Here is an 18,785-nt window from a genome sequence, read left to right on the forward strand (position 1 = left end):
TAACATTTCTGTTAATGACTCAAATTGATTTCTGTAAAATTCACCCCCCATTTTTTTCTCCCAAAGTTGATAAGTGCTCGGTGCAAGGTGTCCTTTTAGTAAAAGCACAATAACTCTAATCACATAACCATGTCTTGTTTCATCAAGTTGCATCTTGATTCAGCCTTATTTTCAGTTTGTTTGTTTCTTAATCTTCTAATCTGAACAGAAAACTCATTTGGGATGATTTTCAGACACTAGACTTTGGCCTCCGCCTCGCAGTTACTCTGTGGCTGGGAGGGTCTGTAGGGCAGCTGTAAGATAATTCTCATATTAGATCTTACACATACTTCTGCTGTGGCCCGAAGTAAGAGATGCATCCAGGGGCAGCAGGGCCAGTGGCCACATTGAATTCTGTGTACATTGTAAACCTCACGTTGCCTGGAGGATTATTGACGTTAGAAGGGGCTGCACAGTCATGAATCATTTCTAAAAAACAGATTGGAAGTGAGCCTAAAAATCTGCAGTTCATTTAAAGAAATACATTGCCAGGCAAACATGTACCAGTTTGGAAATCTTAAGAAATAGCATTATCAAAACAGTTTTAAGGAGGAGATAATGAAGGTGAGGAGACAGTAAATGGAACAAATACTGTTATTCCTCATTAAATGAAAATTAACTTCCATCTTCTCAGTGTTAGGTGCAAATCTAGTAACTTCTCACATGTACAATACGTTCTTTCTCCATCATTCGAAACGTGTCTGTTAATAGTTATGACATTACTAGTAGAATTAAATTTTGCTCATTCTGGAAAATAAGGAAATTTCAAGTGAATTCCATTTCAAAAGCACCTCAAAACCTCATGCTAAAAGTTTGGGTTGCTAATAACATTCCCCCTCTCTAAGTTTTGATCAATTTGAAACATACCCAAAACATCAAATGAAGATCAAAACTTTATTAAGGGATGCCTGCTAACTCCCAAAGTTACCTCTCCCAAACCTTTACTTGGTTTGGAGAAAGCCACTTAAACTTATGTCCAAAATGGACCTACCTGCTCTCTCCCTCCAGATCCAGGTTTGGGGCCCCCTGCCTTAGGGAAAGACAGTCTACTGACAGCTGTCTGGAGAACCAAACTCTGCTTTGCAGACCTAGTCTCAGATAGAACAGGGACCAGAAAGCAGCGTTCCACATCTGCTCTTAGAAAGCAGTTTTGGTGTCCTGACTCTGTTTCCCTGTTTTTAAGGCAGAAGAATCCCACCCACTAGGATGTGGGCCTGCCCGAGTGCATGGCAGGCTCTTCCTAGTCAGATTAGCCCCCTCCTCCTTCCTCTCAGACCAGGAGGGTGTTGAAGGTTGGCAAGGAGCAGAGCAGCCCCCACCCAGCCCTGATCCAAGTGGTCCAGTGCTGCTAAAAGGTCCTTTCTCTGTGGACTTGGGCAGACAATGAAGAGAGGGAAAAGTCATGATTTGTATCACTACAGGGTTCGTCACTTTAATGACCAGAGGGGATAAAGAAGGTAAACTAACGGCAGGGAAAGTCACTGAAGACAGATTGGAAACTTAGAGCAAGTATCTAAATTCTTGATGACCCAAATTCTCTCACTGTTGTATTTTCCTGGGTTTCTGGAGCTCAGTGCTGCTGAACATGTGGGCTAAGCATGACTGGGACTTGGCCAGGGCAGTCCCTGCTCTTGAGAGCCGCCACTTGACTTAGGAAGAGCACTTTCTACTTGTCCAGGCCCTCGGCCACTGTGAACTTTGTGTGTCTTAAACCCTGAGAGGTAAGTCATCAGGAAGCAGGCCCCTGAGCAAAGCAGAAATTTTAATGACAGCGTAGTTTTCCTTGTGGGCCAGCACCACGCCCGTTGCTGGGCGTAGAACATGCCCGGTACTCTCTGCAGTTACACGGCAAGGCGGCCCTGGTGTGTGGCTGCAGGCCAGGGCTCTGACTCCTGTAGGCAGCCCTATTCTCCTTTTTTACATTTCCCGCATCTCTTTGACCCTCAGAAGCGAATACATCAAAGTCAGGCACTGAGGCCGCAGGGCAGGCCTGTGTGCCCAGAGCTGACCTAACCCGTCTGCCAATACCGGCTGACATGGTCCAGGCTGGAGTCTGCTTCTCCTACCCCCTGCTACGCTCCCTAACCAGCTTCTCCCCAGCCCAGCAGCTGGGCTGGGGAGAAGAAGCCCCAGAAATAGGGCCAGCAGCTCCCCAGCTGTGGTTATGGCTGGCATAAGCAAACACAAGACACGAGGTCCTCAGTGCACCTCTTGAGAGGGTGAGAAGCGACGTAGGCCTGGTAGGGTTATCACAGCCAGGCTTTCCACCCTGGGGGAAGGTGTGTGAGTCCCTCAGCCCTGGGACCCAAGGTCTTTAAGCTAAGGGGTTAGCACTCATGACTGGCGTGACTCGTCTTCTGAGAGCCCAAGGGAATAGATTCAATGATACCTCAGTGACAAAGGCAGGGAAAGAGGTTGGATTTCTACAGGCTGCTCATGCATTACTACTTAAAAGAGTTTATTTTCCTTTTTGAAGTGCAAGACTCTAGGAGTCAGGGGAGGCCCTCCTTCTGGCTACCTGGTGCAGCCTATTTGCGCTGAGCTGGTGTCTCCAGGCCCATCCTCAGGATAGGGATGTTGGTCTGCACCAACTCACACTGTTTGAAAGGGCTTTCTCATACGGTCTCCCTGGGTCTGGGTGCTGCTTCTGCCCCCACAGGGTCAGGGGACAGGTGGTATTGGAAATGGAAGGGCAGTATAATGGGGTAGTTCCAAGCATGGGCTTAGGAGTCAGGGTGCAGCGATTCGGATTCCTGCCCTCGCCATTCTTACTGTGTCCTTGAGTGCTGCCTAACCTCCCAGCGCCTTCTGAGTTACTATGAGCATAGAATGAGCTAATGAATATAAAGCACATAGCATAGTGGCTGGCTCAGAGTAAGCACTCAGTAATTTACAGGGAAAAGAACCTTATCAATTATTCAGGTCCTGTGTTCAGCACATTTCATACATCTTCTCAATCCTCACTGAATTATGTTGTTCTCCCTGTTTTGTAGGTGAAGAAACAGACTCAGAGAGATTCAGTGACTGCCAAGTTCACCCAGCTAGTATGCCAGGATTATAGTCCAGGTTTATCTGACTCCAAACCCAGTGTTTTGTCTGACCCACCATTCTGCCTTCTGGAACAACTCTAACCCCTCCTCACATATTTGGAGATTGTCATGTTCTTCCTTAGTCATCCCCTTCTCCAGGCTGATCTTCCCCTATTTTTTTTCTCTGGACCCAAACACCCTTCATATGGCATGCTCTTAAAGCTATTTTCAGACCTCTGGACTATTTGGTTGTCCAGGTCTCCCTTGAGCTGTGGGGCTATTGTTCTGCTGAGGCTGTACACAGTCCCCCAAGGGCATGCAGGGCCCATGGCATTGCCTCCCCTGTAGTAACCACCAGGCCTCGTGGGCAGATCTGGTACTTGTCAAGTGGACATGTTATCTATGACAGGCCAGTTTCTAAGACCATCCATCAGTCAATGAGTGATGTTTTTAATCTCCTTTTATGCTTACATCTTAATAGACAATAGTCTCAGGAATCTTTATGTGTACTCCCTAGTAAATACTCACAAGAACGTTGTAAAATTGTGACCACTTAGCTGTGTGGCGAGAACATTTCAGCAGAGCAGCTGGTTGGCAAAGTTGTTTGGGACTCCTTTAGATTAGCCCACTCTTACGTAGCCTTGGCAGTGGTGCTAATCCATGTTGCCTTGGACTAGCACTGATCCTGAGTGCTTATTGAGCTGGTTTCAGGGGCCCTTAGAAGTAGCCAGAACCCTGGTATGTGCGTGTGTTTAATGGTAGAAGAAATGCTAACATTTAGACTTTCCTGCTGTAGAATCCGTTCGAAATACCCCCAGCACTGACACCATGCCAGCCTCCTCGTCTCAAACATGCTGTACTGATCACCAGGATCCTGAAGGTGCTACCAGTTCCTCTTACTTGGCCAGCTCCCAAGAGGAAGATTCAGGCCAGAGTCTTCCTACAGCCCACGTGCGCCCTTCCCACCCATTGAAGAGCTTTGCTGTGCCGGCAGTCCCGCCCCCAGGCCCTCCCACCTATGACCCCGCGCTGCCAAGCACACCATTACTCTCCCAGCAAGGTGAGTGAGGACAGCAGCACCACTGGTGGGACCCTTTGGCTCTGGCTTGTGGCACAAGTCACCTCTTCTTTGAAAATAGCAAATATCTTCCAAGCTTATCCTAGCAGTTTAGAATAGCTGGAATTCGTTGCCCTGCTCAGGAAGTATATGGGCTCCCCTCCTTGGGGAGTGCATATGAACCAGAGAATAATATGGTGGGGAGTGAGGGCTGACTTTTTGAATCGTGTTTTGGGTGCAGAATGCTTGGTGGTAAAATCCAGTGACTATGGGTGTGGGCAACAGATCTAGTCCACTTAGCCTCCCAAAAATGCCTCCCTCTGTAGGGTTACTACAGGCTAGGGAAGGATCAGGGAGGACAAGACATGGAAGTAAGGGGCCCTTCAGATGGGATAGAAGTCTATTCCTCAAGTTCACATGGCCCAACAAAGTCCCCTAACCTGAAAGGCATGTTTTTCCACTTCTCCCCATCTGTTATGATGGTCTGTTTTAGGGTAAGTCAGTGGTTTTCAAGCTTTTTGGTCTCAGGACCCCTTTATACTCTTAAAAGCTATTGAGACCATGAAGGAGCTTTTCTTTACATGGGCTAGATCTACCAATAGTTCGTGTATTAGAAATTAAAATGGAGAAAATTTTAAGCTATTTTATTAACTCATTTAAAAATAGCAAATCTATCATGTAAAGATAAATAGCATATTTTTATGAAAAATAACTTTTCAAAACAAAGATATAGAGAGAAAACTGACATTGTCTTGTATTTTTACAAATCTCTGTAATGTCTGGCTTAATAGAAGGGAGCTGGATTCTCATACCTGCTTTTGCATTCAGTCTGTTGCAATATATTATTTTGGTTGAAGTGTAAGAAGAAAACCTGACCTCACAGATATGAAGTTGGAAAAAGGAAGAGTATTTTTGTAACCTTTTCAGAGAACTGGATATTCTTTTTTTGATACTGTAGCAAAACACAAGAAGTTGTAGTTTCTTATAGGTTGGTAACATAATGTAACCATATCCATGAACTGTTTGTACTCTATTCCATTAAAATCCATCCATCTTGTACTTTGAATGCATGATATCAGACATCACACATTGGTCATTTGGAAAATACTGGTTCATTAAGTTATACAGGTCCTCCAAATCTTAACACAGTTCATTTTACAATATCTAAAAATACATTTATTAATATCACCAAAGTCTGTAAGTATTGGGAGGGTCTCAAGCTCTTGGTGGCAGATGCAAGTTTTTCAACATTCTGATTTTCATTTGAAACTTAAATTTTATCATTGGCAATAAAAACCGTCCATTGTTTTTCTTGAAGTGACTGGCTTACTTTATTTACTTTCTAGAAAATGTCTGCCAAATGCTCAAGTCTGAATAACTGGTTTGACTGTCAGTCTTTCTTTGGACTAATGGTGTTTCATGACAAAAACCACAGTTCTGCTTGTAACTCAAGCTGTCACAGATGCCCTGAGCTTCAGCCAGCCACCGTCCTGTAGTATACAAAGTACTTTATGCATACTTTCCATTTTGTCACATAGAATAAAGGATGTGTAATCAAGGTTGAGATTTCGTAAAATAATTTTTACTACTTCGTTACGGATGATCTTAAGTTAAACTAGCTTTTTTTTTTTTTTTAATTGCAAGGCATGTCCGTGAATGACTTTATATTTTGCTACCACTGCCTTAATTTATGCTGAGGCTCCAGCAGTTTTACCCACTGTTGCTTTTATACGTATACATCAGCGCAGAGGCAAAAATATCTTACTGTTATGAAAAGAGTTTTGACCTTCTAGTTTTCTTTTTTTTTTAGATTTTTATTTATTTATTTGACAGAGAGAGACACAGCGAGAGAGGGAACACAAGCAGGGGGAGTGGGAGAGGGAGAAGCAGGCTTCCCGTGGAGCAGGGAGCCCGATGTGGGGCTCAATCCCAGGACCCTGGGATCATGACCTGAGCCGAAGGCAGACACTTAACGACGGAGTCACCTAGGCGCCCGACCTTCTAGTTTTCTAAAGCCAAATGGAATAGTTTCTTTGGCCTCTGAGAGGCCCCACTTTCTCCCTCCTTCCATCTAGTGCGTTGCCTTTTCAGAGCAGGATCTGGGCACTGGGTCTGGGTGCATCCCAGAAGCAGCATTTGGACCTTAGTTGCCTTCGTGAGATCTGCGGGAGCAGGCTCGGCTGCACACCTAATGGTGCCCTCTCCCCCGCAGCTCTGAACCATCACATTCACTCGGTGAAGACGGCCTCCATTGGGACTTTAGGAAGGAGCCGGCCTCCTATGCCAGTGGTGGTGCCCAGTGCCCCTGATGTGCAGGAGACCACAAGGATGCTGGAAGACTCTGAGAGTGTAAGTTCCTGGGCCATCAGCCCAGCCAGGATGTCTGGGTGTGTGTCCCACAGCCTGCGAGTGTGCGGGTCACACTGATCTTGTGTGCCGGCCCAGAAGTGTGAAGCAGATGTGCTCGTTCATTGAGCAGACATACCTGAGCATCTCCTCTGAGCCAGGAATGGTGCTGAGGGCTTATGTGCTTTCTCTTTCCCCTAGAGCTACGAACCAGATGAGCTGACCAAAGAGATGGCCCACCTGGAAGGACTAATGAAGGACCTAAATGCCATCACGACAGCATGAGACCTTCCCCAGGACCTGACTGCAGACCTGGGTCTAGAAGTCTTGGGACAGAGCCTGGAAAGCAAGGATTGTACAGAGCACGCGAGGACAGCACTTGAGAACACAGAGCGAGCGAGCCGACTAGCCGGCGCCCCTGCGTGGGGCCGGCTCCAGGCACGGCCACCTGCCTTCTCCTGGTCGGCCTGGAAGAAGCCCATGTCAAGGCGGCTTCCCTTTGCCTGCTGATACCCTGCAGGACTGGGCACCATGGGCCAAGATTTTGTGTCCGGGGAAGAGGCAAGAAGTGCACGCTACATTTCACTTTGTGGCCAGGCTGTGTCTTCGTGCTGCGACTGCATCGCCTTTATGGAGTGTAGACATTGGCATTTACGTACAATTTTGTGTCCTATTTTATTTTACCTTCGAAAGGAAAACACTATCAAAAACCAAGGGAGTCCATGGTGTTCTCCACAAGTGGTTGACATTTGACTACTTGTTTGAATTCTGTATGGAAAGTCATTGACAGTGTGGGTTGTCCCAGGGGTTGGCTTGTTTTTTTGTTTTTATTTTTGAATTCTGAGTCATTGCATCCTCTACCAGCTGTTAATCCACCACTTTGAGGGGGGAGGAAATGTTGCATTGCTGTTTGTAAGCTTTTTTATTATTTTTTTATTATAATTATTAAAGGCCTGACTTTCTCCTCTCATCACTGTGAGATCACAGATCTATTTGAATGAAATGTAACATTGAAAAGACTTGTTTGTTGCTTTCTGTGCAGTTTCAAAGTATTGGGGTGGGGGTGGGCTGGGAGGTTGGGAATAGGAAGTGGAGGGGCTGCGGAGGTCTGTGAATGTTTCAGTCATCGTGCGTTCTTCCAGAAGCCTGCAGAGAACGGAAGCATCTTCTTTTTCGTCCTGTCCTGGCATGTCCATCTCTATTGTCACTAAGTTGCAACTGGACTTTCATTTGGATCTAGTTAAAAAATTCTTCTGTGCAATAGGTGAGTTCGAGGACTTAGCTGCCCTGATGTCTGGGTCTCATCCTGGTGAGGACGTCCATGATGAGGAGCCAGTGCCCAGGCGAGAGCCCGAGCCGTTCCTGGAGAATCAGGGGGCAAGATGGAGCCCTTTCCCGCTGTTACCGTGTGTTCCCTGGGCGACGCGGGAGGTGAAGGAAGGAACTTTGTTTCCTCCCAGGACTCCTTGCTTCTCTCTAGTCCCTGTCCTTAGCCAGTCTGGTTCTCTCTGCCCTGTTCCAGAGCCCCGTAGGGAAGGCATTCGCAAGGACGAGGCGGGCAGAGGCTGCGGCAGCCCTGAGGTTCTCCGCTTCTTTCCGAACATTGTTCTGGAGGTAGCAGGGGATGGGGACAGCAGAAAGGGACAGCAGAGGTGGCTGCCGCCTCCTCCATCCCAGCAGCTCAGCGAAGCCCCTGATAAGAACGGAGTAGCAGGGGGCTCCTGAAATATGCCGAGAGGCCCTTTGCCTTTGCAAACAGCCCTTACGTTCTTTGTCTTAAAAAGGTAAAGAGCTGAGGTGGGTTTTTTAAATACCGCAAATAGGAACAAAATCCAGGACTGACCGTCAAGCATCTTCCCCGGCTCCCCGCCACTCCCCAGAAGACAGTGCGGAAGGCAGTTAGAAGGCACGTCAGGCTTTGGTTCTGTGGCAGAAGAGGTGAGCTGCTGAGACCGCAGGTGGGTACCCAGCCCACCAGCCCGGGGGCCCTGGGCTCTGCCCTGGCCCCACAGGCACCCCACTTGCCTTTGTACATTCGTTATTTCCCCTCTCAAGGTCTTCACACGTATTTGCTGTTGTAGAAGACGAACTCTTTGTATTTATTATTTGGGGGGCAATGAGAAGTGCAATGCCGGAAGTCCTGCTGCCATGCTAGCTGGTCACAGAGGATCGTGCCAGGCGGGGTTCTGGAAAACCAGTGCACTTAAACTGATCCTGAGGAGAGCACTCAGAGCACCCTGGACACCAGGAGGGCTAGATTCCCCAGAAGCTGTCTTACCTTTTGCCCAAAGAAACGTGCTCAGTATTCGGGGCGCTCCCTCCCGTGAACCCTGACACTTGGCGTTACCTCAGGGCCTCGGCACCTGGATACTGCCGCAGAACGGGGGCGGGGAGGGGGGCGCCTATTTTTAAATAAAATAACTGTTCAAAGTTGGGGGATTTTTTAAAATTAAGAAAAAGGAAAGCTATTCTGTATTGCACCTTTTCACAATTTAATACATTTTCTTACATTTTCCTGTGATTTTTGAAATTAAACCATTGTGTGTCTTGTAACGTCCTAGTTGAGTGGCTGCTCAGCAGCTTCCTCCAGGAGGATTTGGAACAAACGTGTCTGCTGCCTTGTTGTCTGCTGGAGGGGGGCCTGGGGGGCTGCTGGGGACTAGTTTCTGTACACACTTGTTTGGCCTTTTCTGTAGTTGATGCTGTAAACTCTATGGCTTTTTAAAGAAACAATTTCATGTTTTTATTTAGTATTGGAAATCCAATACACTTTTTTAATCCAATCAAACTCCTGTGTGGTCAAAGAGTTTTTTTCCTTTAAGAAAACAAGAGCTTTGGGGTCCCTGGTTCCCGGCCTCAACATGACCTCCCTGTTCCCCACACAATCTTGAAGGCAGGAGTTCTGAGGGGCCCCCAGGGCAGTGTGGCAGGTGAGCCAGGACACAGCAGGCCGGGGCCGGGTTGTCCGCCAGCCCTGAAGATGAGTCCTGTCCCCGTCCCCCACCCCGCCATTGCTGCCTTGCAGGGACTGAGCAGCCCGAGGAATGGAAGGTGGAAAGAGCCAAGGGACCCCGGCAGAGGAGTGCAGTCGCTCCTGGAAGGTGTGTAGGCCAAGTCCCTGATGTGGTAGCATCCTGGCCGCAGTTCGATCTTCCGACAGTCGTGCCGAACTGGGCCTTCCACTCCCGGGCCCGTCTCTCCCGGGGGTGACGTGTGGAGCAGGTCTACCCCGAGCACCGCCTTTGCCAGGCTGCCTCACTTTCCGTCCGCCTGCACTCTGTGTCTTAGCTTGGGCTGCTGTAACAAAAATACCATAGCCTGGGGGGCTCAGACCGCAAACAGTGATTGCTCACAGTTCTGGAAGCTGGGAAGTCCAAGCTCAAAGTAGCAGCAGATCTGGCGTCTGGTGAGGACCTGCCTCCCAGTTCGGAGATGCCATCTCCTTGCTGTGGCCTCACATGGCCAGAGAGATCTCTGAGGGCTCTTTTCTAAGAGCACTGATTCCATTCACGGGGGCTCCATGTTTGTGACCTAATCACCTCCCAAAGGCCCCCCCTTCCAATACCATCCCACTGGGAATTAGGATTTCAACATGTGAATTTGGGGGTACAAACATTCAGTCCATAACGCAGTGAGATTTTTCATGGTATCTGAGGGTCTAGGCTTGGAATATGGTGAGCACAGCAGCCGCAGGCCCTCCGCTGCATGAACTGGCAGTCGGGTGGGGGGCGTGGAGCCCCGCGTCCTTACCGACGGCCTGCTCAGCCCCAGCAGATGTCTGCTCTGCTGCCGAGCGGACCTCGTGAAGCCCAGCTCGCAACATTCCCGTTAGTGGCCTCAGGATGGAGTCCGAGCTCTCCAGGCCGAGACCCCCAGCACCGGGGGCACCCAGCGTTCTAGCCACAGAAAGCGGTGAAACAGGCATCACAGACACTGCACATGGACCCCCACCCACCCACCGTGCCTGTTCCAACAGCCCCCAGGGCACGCTCTCCTCTGTATCCACAGATGGAGCTCCTGGCACGTTTCACAGTGATTTATCAGTTTGAGTCTTTTCCCACTGGACTGTGGCTTGGTGGGGACATTTTAATTCCTCCTCTCCAAACGCCTAATGCCGGGGCAGTTTCGGACAACAGCAGATACTTGTCTCCTGGATGGATGGACAGACAGTCATGAGGGCTCAGGGCCCGGAGCATGTTGGAAGGTTTGCACACAAATCCCACCCCAGCCCTCCTTTGGAGGCATCCTAATAGGTCTCTCTCGTTACTGTGCCAGGACCCTCCCATTCCAGCAGCCATGGCCCTTTGGTATCCTGGGCTGAACTTGAATGGTAACAAAGACCTGTGTGCCTGGCAGTCCTAAGAAATGCTGCAGATGCCACAGTGACCAACTCGGTGCTGGGAACTAGGGCAAGGATGTCCTCCAGATTGGTTCTAGACGAACATTATGAACAAGGCTCTTTCCCCAATCCATCCGCCCCTGCCAATCTCAGCCATCTTCCCCATACCAGGGGTGTGGCATCATCAGGAGGGACTAGAGAACATCACTGAACACTCCATCGAGTAGATGGGGAAGTGGGCGTGGGCAGGGAGAAAGAAGCAGGGAGCCAAGAGGGGCCCCAGACAGCAGGTGCAACTCTTCACCTTGAGTTTCCAGCTACCGAAGGAGGAGGTTCACCAGGAGAGCTAGGAGAAGAGGTGGGAGAGACTAATTGAAGAAAAAGAATAACATTTTTCATAATCTTTAAAATATATAATGTTGAAAAAATGCTATTTAAAACTGCAATTACTCTCTAAGCAGAATGGATGCTGTTCATCTCAAGATGCTCTTTTACTCAAGTAGGAGGAACTTGATGGGTTTTGGAAATGAAAAGATGGACCTGGAGCTGAGCTGAGAAAGGGTTAGAGGGCACTCTTGCTGCACTATAGAGTAAGAGGAATTCAGAATTTCCTGAAATAATGGGGGTGGGGGATGCTGGCAGCAGGTATGAGCAAGACAGTGAGAGAGTGAGGGGCGAGATGGGAAGGTCCCCCAGTGGGAAATGGCCCTTGAGGTGCCCAAAGGACTTTTTCAAATGGGAAGATCTGAGAGGTGATTTAAGGCTGCTCCTTGCACAACTAGAAACAAACCCCCTCCGACTCCCCAGATCTTGCACAACGTCCGCCATGTGCACAAGGTCTGGCTACCCCCCAACAAGGAAAGGGACAGGTCGACCAACGCGGGGATGGACAGACCACAGATCTGGCATCTGGTGAGGGTGACCAGAAATGGGATTGGTTCACCAGAAACAGGGGCCCAGAGCCGGAAATGACTAAAAGAATGTAAACCGGAGAATTCACAGAAATCCAGGGGGCAGAGGGGAGGGCATGAGACCTTGTGCAGGTCAAGGAATGTGAAGGCCAGTCAGCTTTATTCAGATTTTAATAGGCAGGCAGACTTCTGCTGGTGTCTTGGTTGCCCACCCTCCATCCCAGTGCTCTGGAGCCGTGCCCCGCCGCCTGACGTAGGGACATATGCTACGGGCCTGTCTCTCGTTAATGGGTCTACCTCCTTCTCTGGACCTGCTCTCCCGAAGGAGAAATCTGAGAGCCATTCTAAACTCTCCCCTCAACACCACAGCACACAGCTCAGCAAATCCTGCAGCTCTCTCTCAAGAGGCCCCCGAAATGGCTCCTCTTCGTTGTGTGTGGGGCAAACTCCTTGCTGACCCCCTGGCCTCTGCCTCACCAGCAGTCCAGCCTCCACACAACTACAAGGGTGATTTTTCTAACTCAGATCTGGCCTCTCTCCCCTGCTTAGCACCCTGCAATCACTTCCCTGTCACCTGCCCTGCGGAAAAGAGACCAACTGGGCCCCATTTGCCTCTTGACATTTATTTGCAGTTTGCACTTACACCCTAAGCCATTATGTCTGACCTCTAGACCTTTCCCTTTGCCTCACACTGTCACCCTACCGACCACCCTCATGACTGGCTTTCTCTGTCTAGTACATTTCTATCTGTCTTTAAGGACCCAACCCAACCATCCACTCCTCTGATTGTTCTTATTCATATTTCTGTCTTTTCCAATACGCTGTGAACTCCTCAAGGAAAACAATCATGCTAGTTTTTGGACTCTCTGTCCCAGTGCCTAGCACACTATAGGTGTTCACTGAATGAACTTAGCCGAGGAAGATGGACTTGAAGTTACCATGGCCCAGTGCTGGGGGGATTGGACAACATCCTAACTCATCCAGGGAGCATACACTCAGCCAGGTTTTGCAGAGGAGATAAGGCTGAGCTGAGTGTAGGAATTACTATGAGGCCATCTATCTGGAGTGGGGAGGAGCCACTGCAGAGCTGGGAAGCTGCTCACTTCCTGTGGCCATCAACATCCCTTGAAGAGAACAAGTTCCAGCCACTGTTCCTGCTGAGGAACGGGGGCCTCTAGGACTGTGTTCAGCCTGCTGTCATTGGGTTAAGCACTGGAGTCCCAGCAGGCCACAACAGAGGATATGGAGGATGCACAGAGCTGGTGCTCTCCTCCCCAGAATCCCTGGAACACTGCAAGGGTGATTCTTGGCCCCATCAAGCTGGGTTTGGTTGGCCAGGTACCACAGGTGGGGGCGGGGGTCAGTCCTAGTGAGTTAAGAATAAGCCGGGTTCCTTTCATAAACTCAAAACCCAGGTCTTACTGAGAATTCTGGGCAGCTTTCCGAAAGAGGACAAGAAGAAAGATCTGCTGTTGAAGATAAAATGATGGATCGAACTCCCATAGACAAAGTTGCCTAGGACATGGCAGGAGAACCAGCTGATGAACATTCTAGACTAACACACAGAAGGGAAACTGGCTGGAACTGGATGGAGCCAAGGAGCTATGGGCAGGTGGTGTGAGAAGAGGGATATTTGGGGCCAGTCAGAAAAGGGTATTCCTCACCCAAGGATCTGGGAATCATTCACAGCTTCACAAATACCCACAAGGCTCCACCTTGTGCCAGGCACCGAGGCTGCAAAATGAGTAAGACAGTCTCTGTTAACGTGTTCACAGTCTAGAGGGGAACACAGACATTTAACAGACAAATTACCATCCAGCACAAGTGCTGAGACCCAACAGAGTGATGATCTGGTAAAGCAAGGAAGGAATGTCCAACCCTGACTGCAGCATGTGGGGATCACAGTCAGTCAACACTGAGGGTGGTGGGGAATTCACGAGAGAAAGGAACCAGAGTTTCTTCCAACACTGCTTGCCCTAGATCTGCAGAGCAGGGAAAATTCAGATACTGGCTAAATTACAACAGGGGTGCTTTGAAATGATTCGCTCAAAAGAAAGTAAAGGATTTCCCTCACAGAGGACCAACAAACTGACCCCAAGTGGTAAATGAAAAGGGACACTGGTGCCTCCTGCCCTAAGGAAATCCTAACACCAGGAACCTGGAAGGTGGAAGAGGCTGGAGGGAGCCGGCTGACCCGGCCCATAGCCAGAGCTGACAGGGAAGGTTCCAGGCTGGAGGTGCCCAGGAGAAACCTGTCAGGTACCTGACTGGCACTGCTGTATTTAAAAAATAAGTAAAAATTGTCAACTCCCTTGAGAATTCATTGAAGACTTTTGTGTCTATATTCATAAGGGATATAGGTATGTAGGGATTCTTTCTCACATTTTTTAAAAATCTGATTTCACTTGTCAGTGTAATACTGGCCTCATAGAGTAAGGGAAGTGTTCCCTCCTCTTCTACTTTGAAGGATTGGTGTTAATTGTTTCGTAAACATTTGGTAGAATTCTCCAGTGAGGCCATCTGGTCCTGGACTGTTTTTTTATGGGAAGTTTTATTACTAACTTAATCTCTACTTGTTATAGATCTATTCAGATTCTCTCTCTTCTTGATTCACTTTTGGTAGTTTGTGCGTTTCTAAGAATTTGCCCCATTTCTTGGGATTATCTAATTTGTTGGCATACGGTTGTCCACAGTGTACGCGTTGGTTCCTTTCTTTTTCTTATAAGTCAGTAGTAATAGCCCCTCTTTCCTTCCTGTTAGTATTTTGAGTCTTCTCTCTCATCCTCTCTCTTGCTCTCTTCTTTGTCTGTTTGTTTGTTTATTTGGCAGCCCAGATTTTTTTTTTAATTTATTTATTTGACAGAGAGATAGAGAGCACAAGTAGGCAGAGTGGCAGGCAGAGGGGAAGGGGAGAAGCAGGCTCTCTGCTGAGCAGGGAGGCCGATGCGGGGCTCGATCCCAGGACCCTGGGATCATGACCTGAGCCGAAGGCAGCCGCTTAACTGACTGAGCCACCCAGGCACCCCAGCCCAGATTTTTTTTTAAAAATGCAAGTTGTAAGTTCATTTTCTTTGGTACAGAATTAACAGTTAGTTTGATGCCCCAAATGAGGTAAAATTGTAACATTTGCATATGAAAACTTCCCTTGAAAAACTCAGTCAGATCTTTGTTAAAGTTATTGATTGTGAGATCAAAGAAATTACAACTCAAGTTTGTTCACAGAAATTTAAAAAAAAAAATTGTTACTTGGGACGTTCCAAAATGGCAATTCTATCCCAGAGTCATAATTACCAGGGGGAAATATACTCTCTCTGCTGAGAGTGTCAACAGCACGTTAATACTCTCTATATATTCTCTTTATACAAAGCATGTACATTTTGCAAAGAGAGTGTGTATGTAACTATTATCTCATTTTTGGAACTGGACTCAATTGCCTTATAGTCTCCAACATGGTCCGTTGTCAAACTGTCAAAATTTGTCAATTTTGTTGATCTTTTCAAAGAAGCAACTTTTGGTTTTGCTGATTTTCTGCATCATTTTCTATATTTCTGCTCTAATCTTTATTATTTCCTTCCTTCTACTTGATTTGTTTAGTTTGCTTTTCTTTTCCAAATTTCCTAAGGTGAATGTTGAGGTTATTGATTTAAGGTCTTTTTTAAACTATAGTACCTTATTTGCTATAAATTTCCCTCTGAGCACTGCTTTTGCTGCACCCCGTAAGTTTTGGTATGTTGTGTTTTTGTTTCCATTCATCTCAGTTCACTTTCTAATATTCCCTGTGATTTCTCCTTTGACCCTTTTGTTCTTTAGAAGTCTGTTGTTTAATTTTCATATAGTTGTAAATTTTGTAAAGTTCCTTCTATTATCAATTTCTAATTTCACTATATGGTCGTCAGAGAACATACTTGGTATGATTTCAATTCTTTTAAAATTTATTGAGGCTTGTTTTCTGGCTAACGCATGGTCTTATCCTGAAGAATGTTCCATGGGCACTTGAGAAAAATATGTATTTTGCTGTTGTTAGGTGGGGTGTTCTAGATGCCTGTTAGATCGTTGGTTTATATTGTTGTTCAAATTTTTTATGTCCTTCCTGATTGTCTATCCAGTCGTTTTATCCATTATTGCAAGTGGGGTATTGAAGTCTACAGCTATTGTTGTTGAGTTATCTATTTCTCCCTTCCATTATGTCAGGTTTGCTTCATGGATTTTGGGGCTCTGTTGTTAGGTGTATATGTGTTTTTAATTGTTAAATCTTCTTGGTAGATTGACACTTTTATCATTTTAAAACATTCCTTGTCTTTAGTACCGATTTTGTCCTAAAATATACTTTGATAGTATAGCCACTCCAGCTCCCTTTTGGCTAAAATTTGTATGATGTATCTGTTCACATCTTTTCAACTTATTTGTGTCTTTGGATATGAGATGTGTCTCTCATAGACAGCATAGGGTTGAATTTTATATATATATGTAATATATATTTAATATATTAAATAATATATCACAAATAGTATTGTACTAACATAAATATATTAATACATATTAATTAATGCACTTAGAGTATACATTTTGATTAGATTATGTATTAATACATATCTATCAAAATTATATAGTTTTATTTTTCATTCTGCCAATTTCTGCTTTTTAATTTGAATATTTACTATTTATATATTTTTTTTTTTTAATTTTTTTTTTTAATTTTTTATTTATTTATCTGAGAGAGAGAATGGGAGACAGAGAGCATGAGAGGGGGAAGATCAGAGGGAGAAGCAGACTCCCCGCCGAGCAGGGAGTCCGATGCGGGACTCGATCCCGGGACTCCAGGATCATGACCTGAGCCGAAGGCAGTCGCTTAACCAACTGAGCCACCCAGGCGCCCGACTATTTATATTTATATAAGCGCTGATAAGGTAGGATTTATATCTGGCATTTTGCTGATTGTTTTCTATGGGTTTTTTGTTTGTTTGTTTGTTTTGGTCCCTTTATTACTCTGTTCCTACCTTCTTTTTTTTTTTTTTTTAAAGATTTTATTTATTTATTTGACAGAGAGAGACACAGCGAGAGAGGGAACACAAGCAGGGGGAGTGGGAGAGGGAGAAGCAGGCTCCCCGCAGAGCAGGGAGCCCGATGTGAGACTCGATCCCAGGACCCTGGGATCATGACCTGAGCCGAAGGCAGTCGCTCAACCGACTGAGCCACCCAGGCGCCCTCTGTTCCTACCTTCTTTTATGTTAAGTAAATATTTTCTAATGTACCCTTTTAATTCCCTTGTCCAAAGTCACAAATCATACAAGAAAAATTTAGTAAGTTGAGCATCATCAAAACTGAAAATGTTTACCGCTTGGGGCACTTGGGTAGCTCAGTCAGTTAAATGCCTGACTCTTGGTTTCAGTTCAGGTCATGATCTCTGGGTGGTGAGATCGAACCCCACTTCAGGCTCATGCTGGGCATGGATTCTCTCTCCCCCTCTCCCTCTGCCCCTCCTGCTCATGCTCTCTCTCTCTCTCTCTAAAATAAATAAATAAAGCTTAAAAAAATGTTTACCATTTGAAAGACATGATTAAGAAAATGAAAAGGTAAGCCATAAACTGGGAGAAAATATTTACAAAACATATATATTATAAAGGGCTTGTATTCTGAATATATTATTTATAATTCAATACTAAGAAAACAAATGACCCAACAAAAACCAATGGGTAAAAATTGGAATGGTTACTTGACCAAAGTACACATATGGATAGCAAATAAACACCTGAAAAGATGCTCAGCATCTTGAGTCATTATGGAAATGCAGATTAAAACCAGGAGTTAGCATTACACACCCTCTTGATGGTAAAAATAAAAGACCGACAATATCAAGTGTTGCAAGGACGTGCAGTCACCAGTACTCTCATAAAACTGCTGGTGGATGGGAAAGCAAACAGTATTCCAGCTCAAAAAATAATCTAGCAGTTTCTTATAAAGTTATAACCATATACTTACCATATGACCTAACAGTGCCACTCCTCGATATATTTTTTTAAAGATTTTCTTATTTATTTGAAGGGGGGGTGAGTAGTGGGAGGGGCAGAGAGGAAAGGAGAGGGACAAGCAGATTCCAAGCTGAGTGCAAACCCAACTTGGGCTCCGGGCTCGATGTCACAACCTCAAGATCATGACCCGAGCTAAAATCGAGAGTCAGGTGCTTACCTGAGACACCCAAGTGCCCCCACTCCTGGATATTTATTCAAGATAAATGAAAATCTATGTCCACATGAAGACTTGAACATGGATGTTCATAGGAGCTTTATTCTGAATAACTGGAAACTGGAAACAACCCGTGTTCCACAGCTGGTGAAGGAGTAAGCGAACTGTGGCTTATCCAGAAAGGGAGTGTTGCTGTGCAGGATGCACGACAGGGAGAGATCTTGAAAGCTTTAGACTAGGGGCGCCTGGGTGGCTCAGTTGTTAAGCATCTGCCTTCAGCTCAGGTCATGATCCCAGGGTCCTGGGATCGAGCCCCGCATTGGGCTCCCTGCTCCGCGGGGAGCCTGCTTCTCCCTCTCCCACTCCCCCTGCTTGTGTTCCCTCTCTCGCTGTGTCTCTCTCTGTCAAATAAATAAAATCTTTAAAGAAAAAGAAAGCTTTAGACTAAATGACAGAAATCAGACACAAGAGACACATATTTTGTGATTCCATTTATATGAAATTCTAGAAAAAACAAAACTTTAGTGACAGGAAGACTGCCAGGGTCCAGGAGTGGGAGGACAGGGATTGACTGCAAAGGGACATGAGGGTTTGGAGGAGTGATGGAAATGTTCTCAATCTTAACTGTGGGGGGGGTGGTTATAGGACTGTGTCCATGTGTCAAAACTCAGCCTCCATAAAACAAGTAGATACCGTTAGCAACCGCAACATAAAAACAAGGTACCAGGAATAAATCTAACAACATGTACAAACCATCATGAAGAAACCATAAAGCCATGTGAAAAATTTGGCAAAGGCAGTTAATGCCCAGCAAATATTCCATATGCTCCCTCAGGTTTCCATGCCTCCTTGGCAGTTACGTGGTGGCCAAGTGACAACAG

The 18,785-nt window shown here is 46.4% G+C and overlaps 1 protein-coding gene across 3 annotated transcripts in view; it reads left to right on the forward strand.

Moving 5' to 3' along the window:
- Positions 1–7,503, forward strand: part of NEO1 (neogenin 1) — a 252,543-nt gene extending 245,040 nt beyond the window's left edge. For all 3 annotated transcript variants that reach the window (XM_044918423.1, XM_044918424.1, XM_044918422.1), the window contains 3 exons: positions 3,865–4,128; positions 6,338–6,474; positions 6,673–7,503. In XM_044918423.1, coding sequence (XP_044774358.1) covers positions 3,865–4,128; positions 6,338–6,474; positions 6,673–6,756 — 485 coding nt within the window. In that variant the 3' untranslated portion in view covers positions 6,757–7,503. The remainder of the gene's footprint in view (positions 1–3,864; positions 4,129–6,337; positions 6,475–6,672) is intronic.
- Positions 7,504–18,785: the final 11,282 nt, after the last annotated feature.

This window comes from Neomonachus schauinslandi, chromosome 9 (assembly GCF_002201575.2).
Source record: "Neomonachus schauinslandi chromosome 9, ASM220157v2, whole genome shotgun sequence".
NCBI classification, from domain to species: domain Eukaryota; kingdom Metazoa; phylum Chordata; class Mammalia; order Carnivora; family Phocidae; genus Neomonachus; species Neomonachus schauinslandi.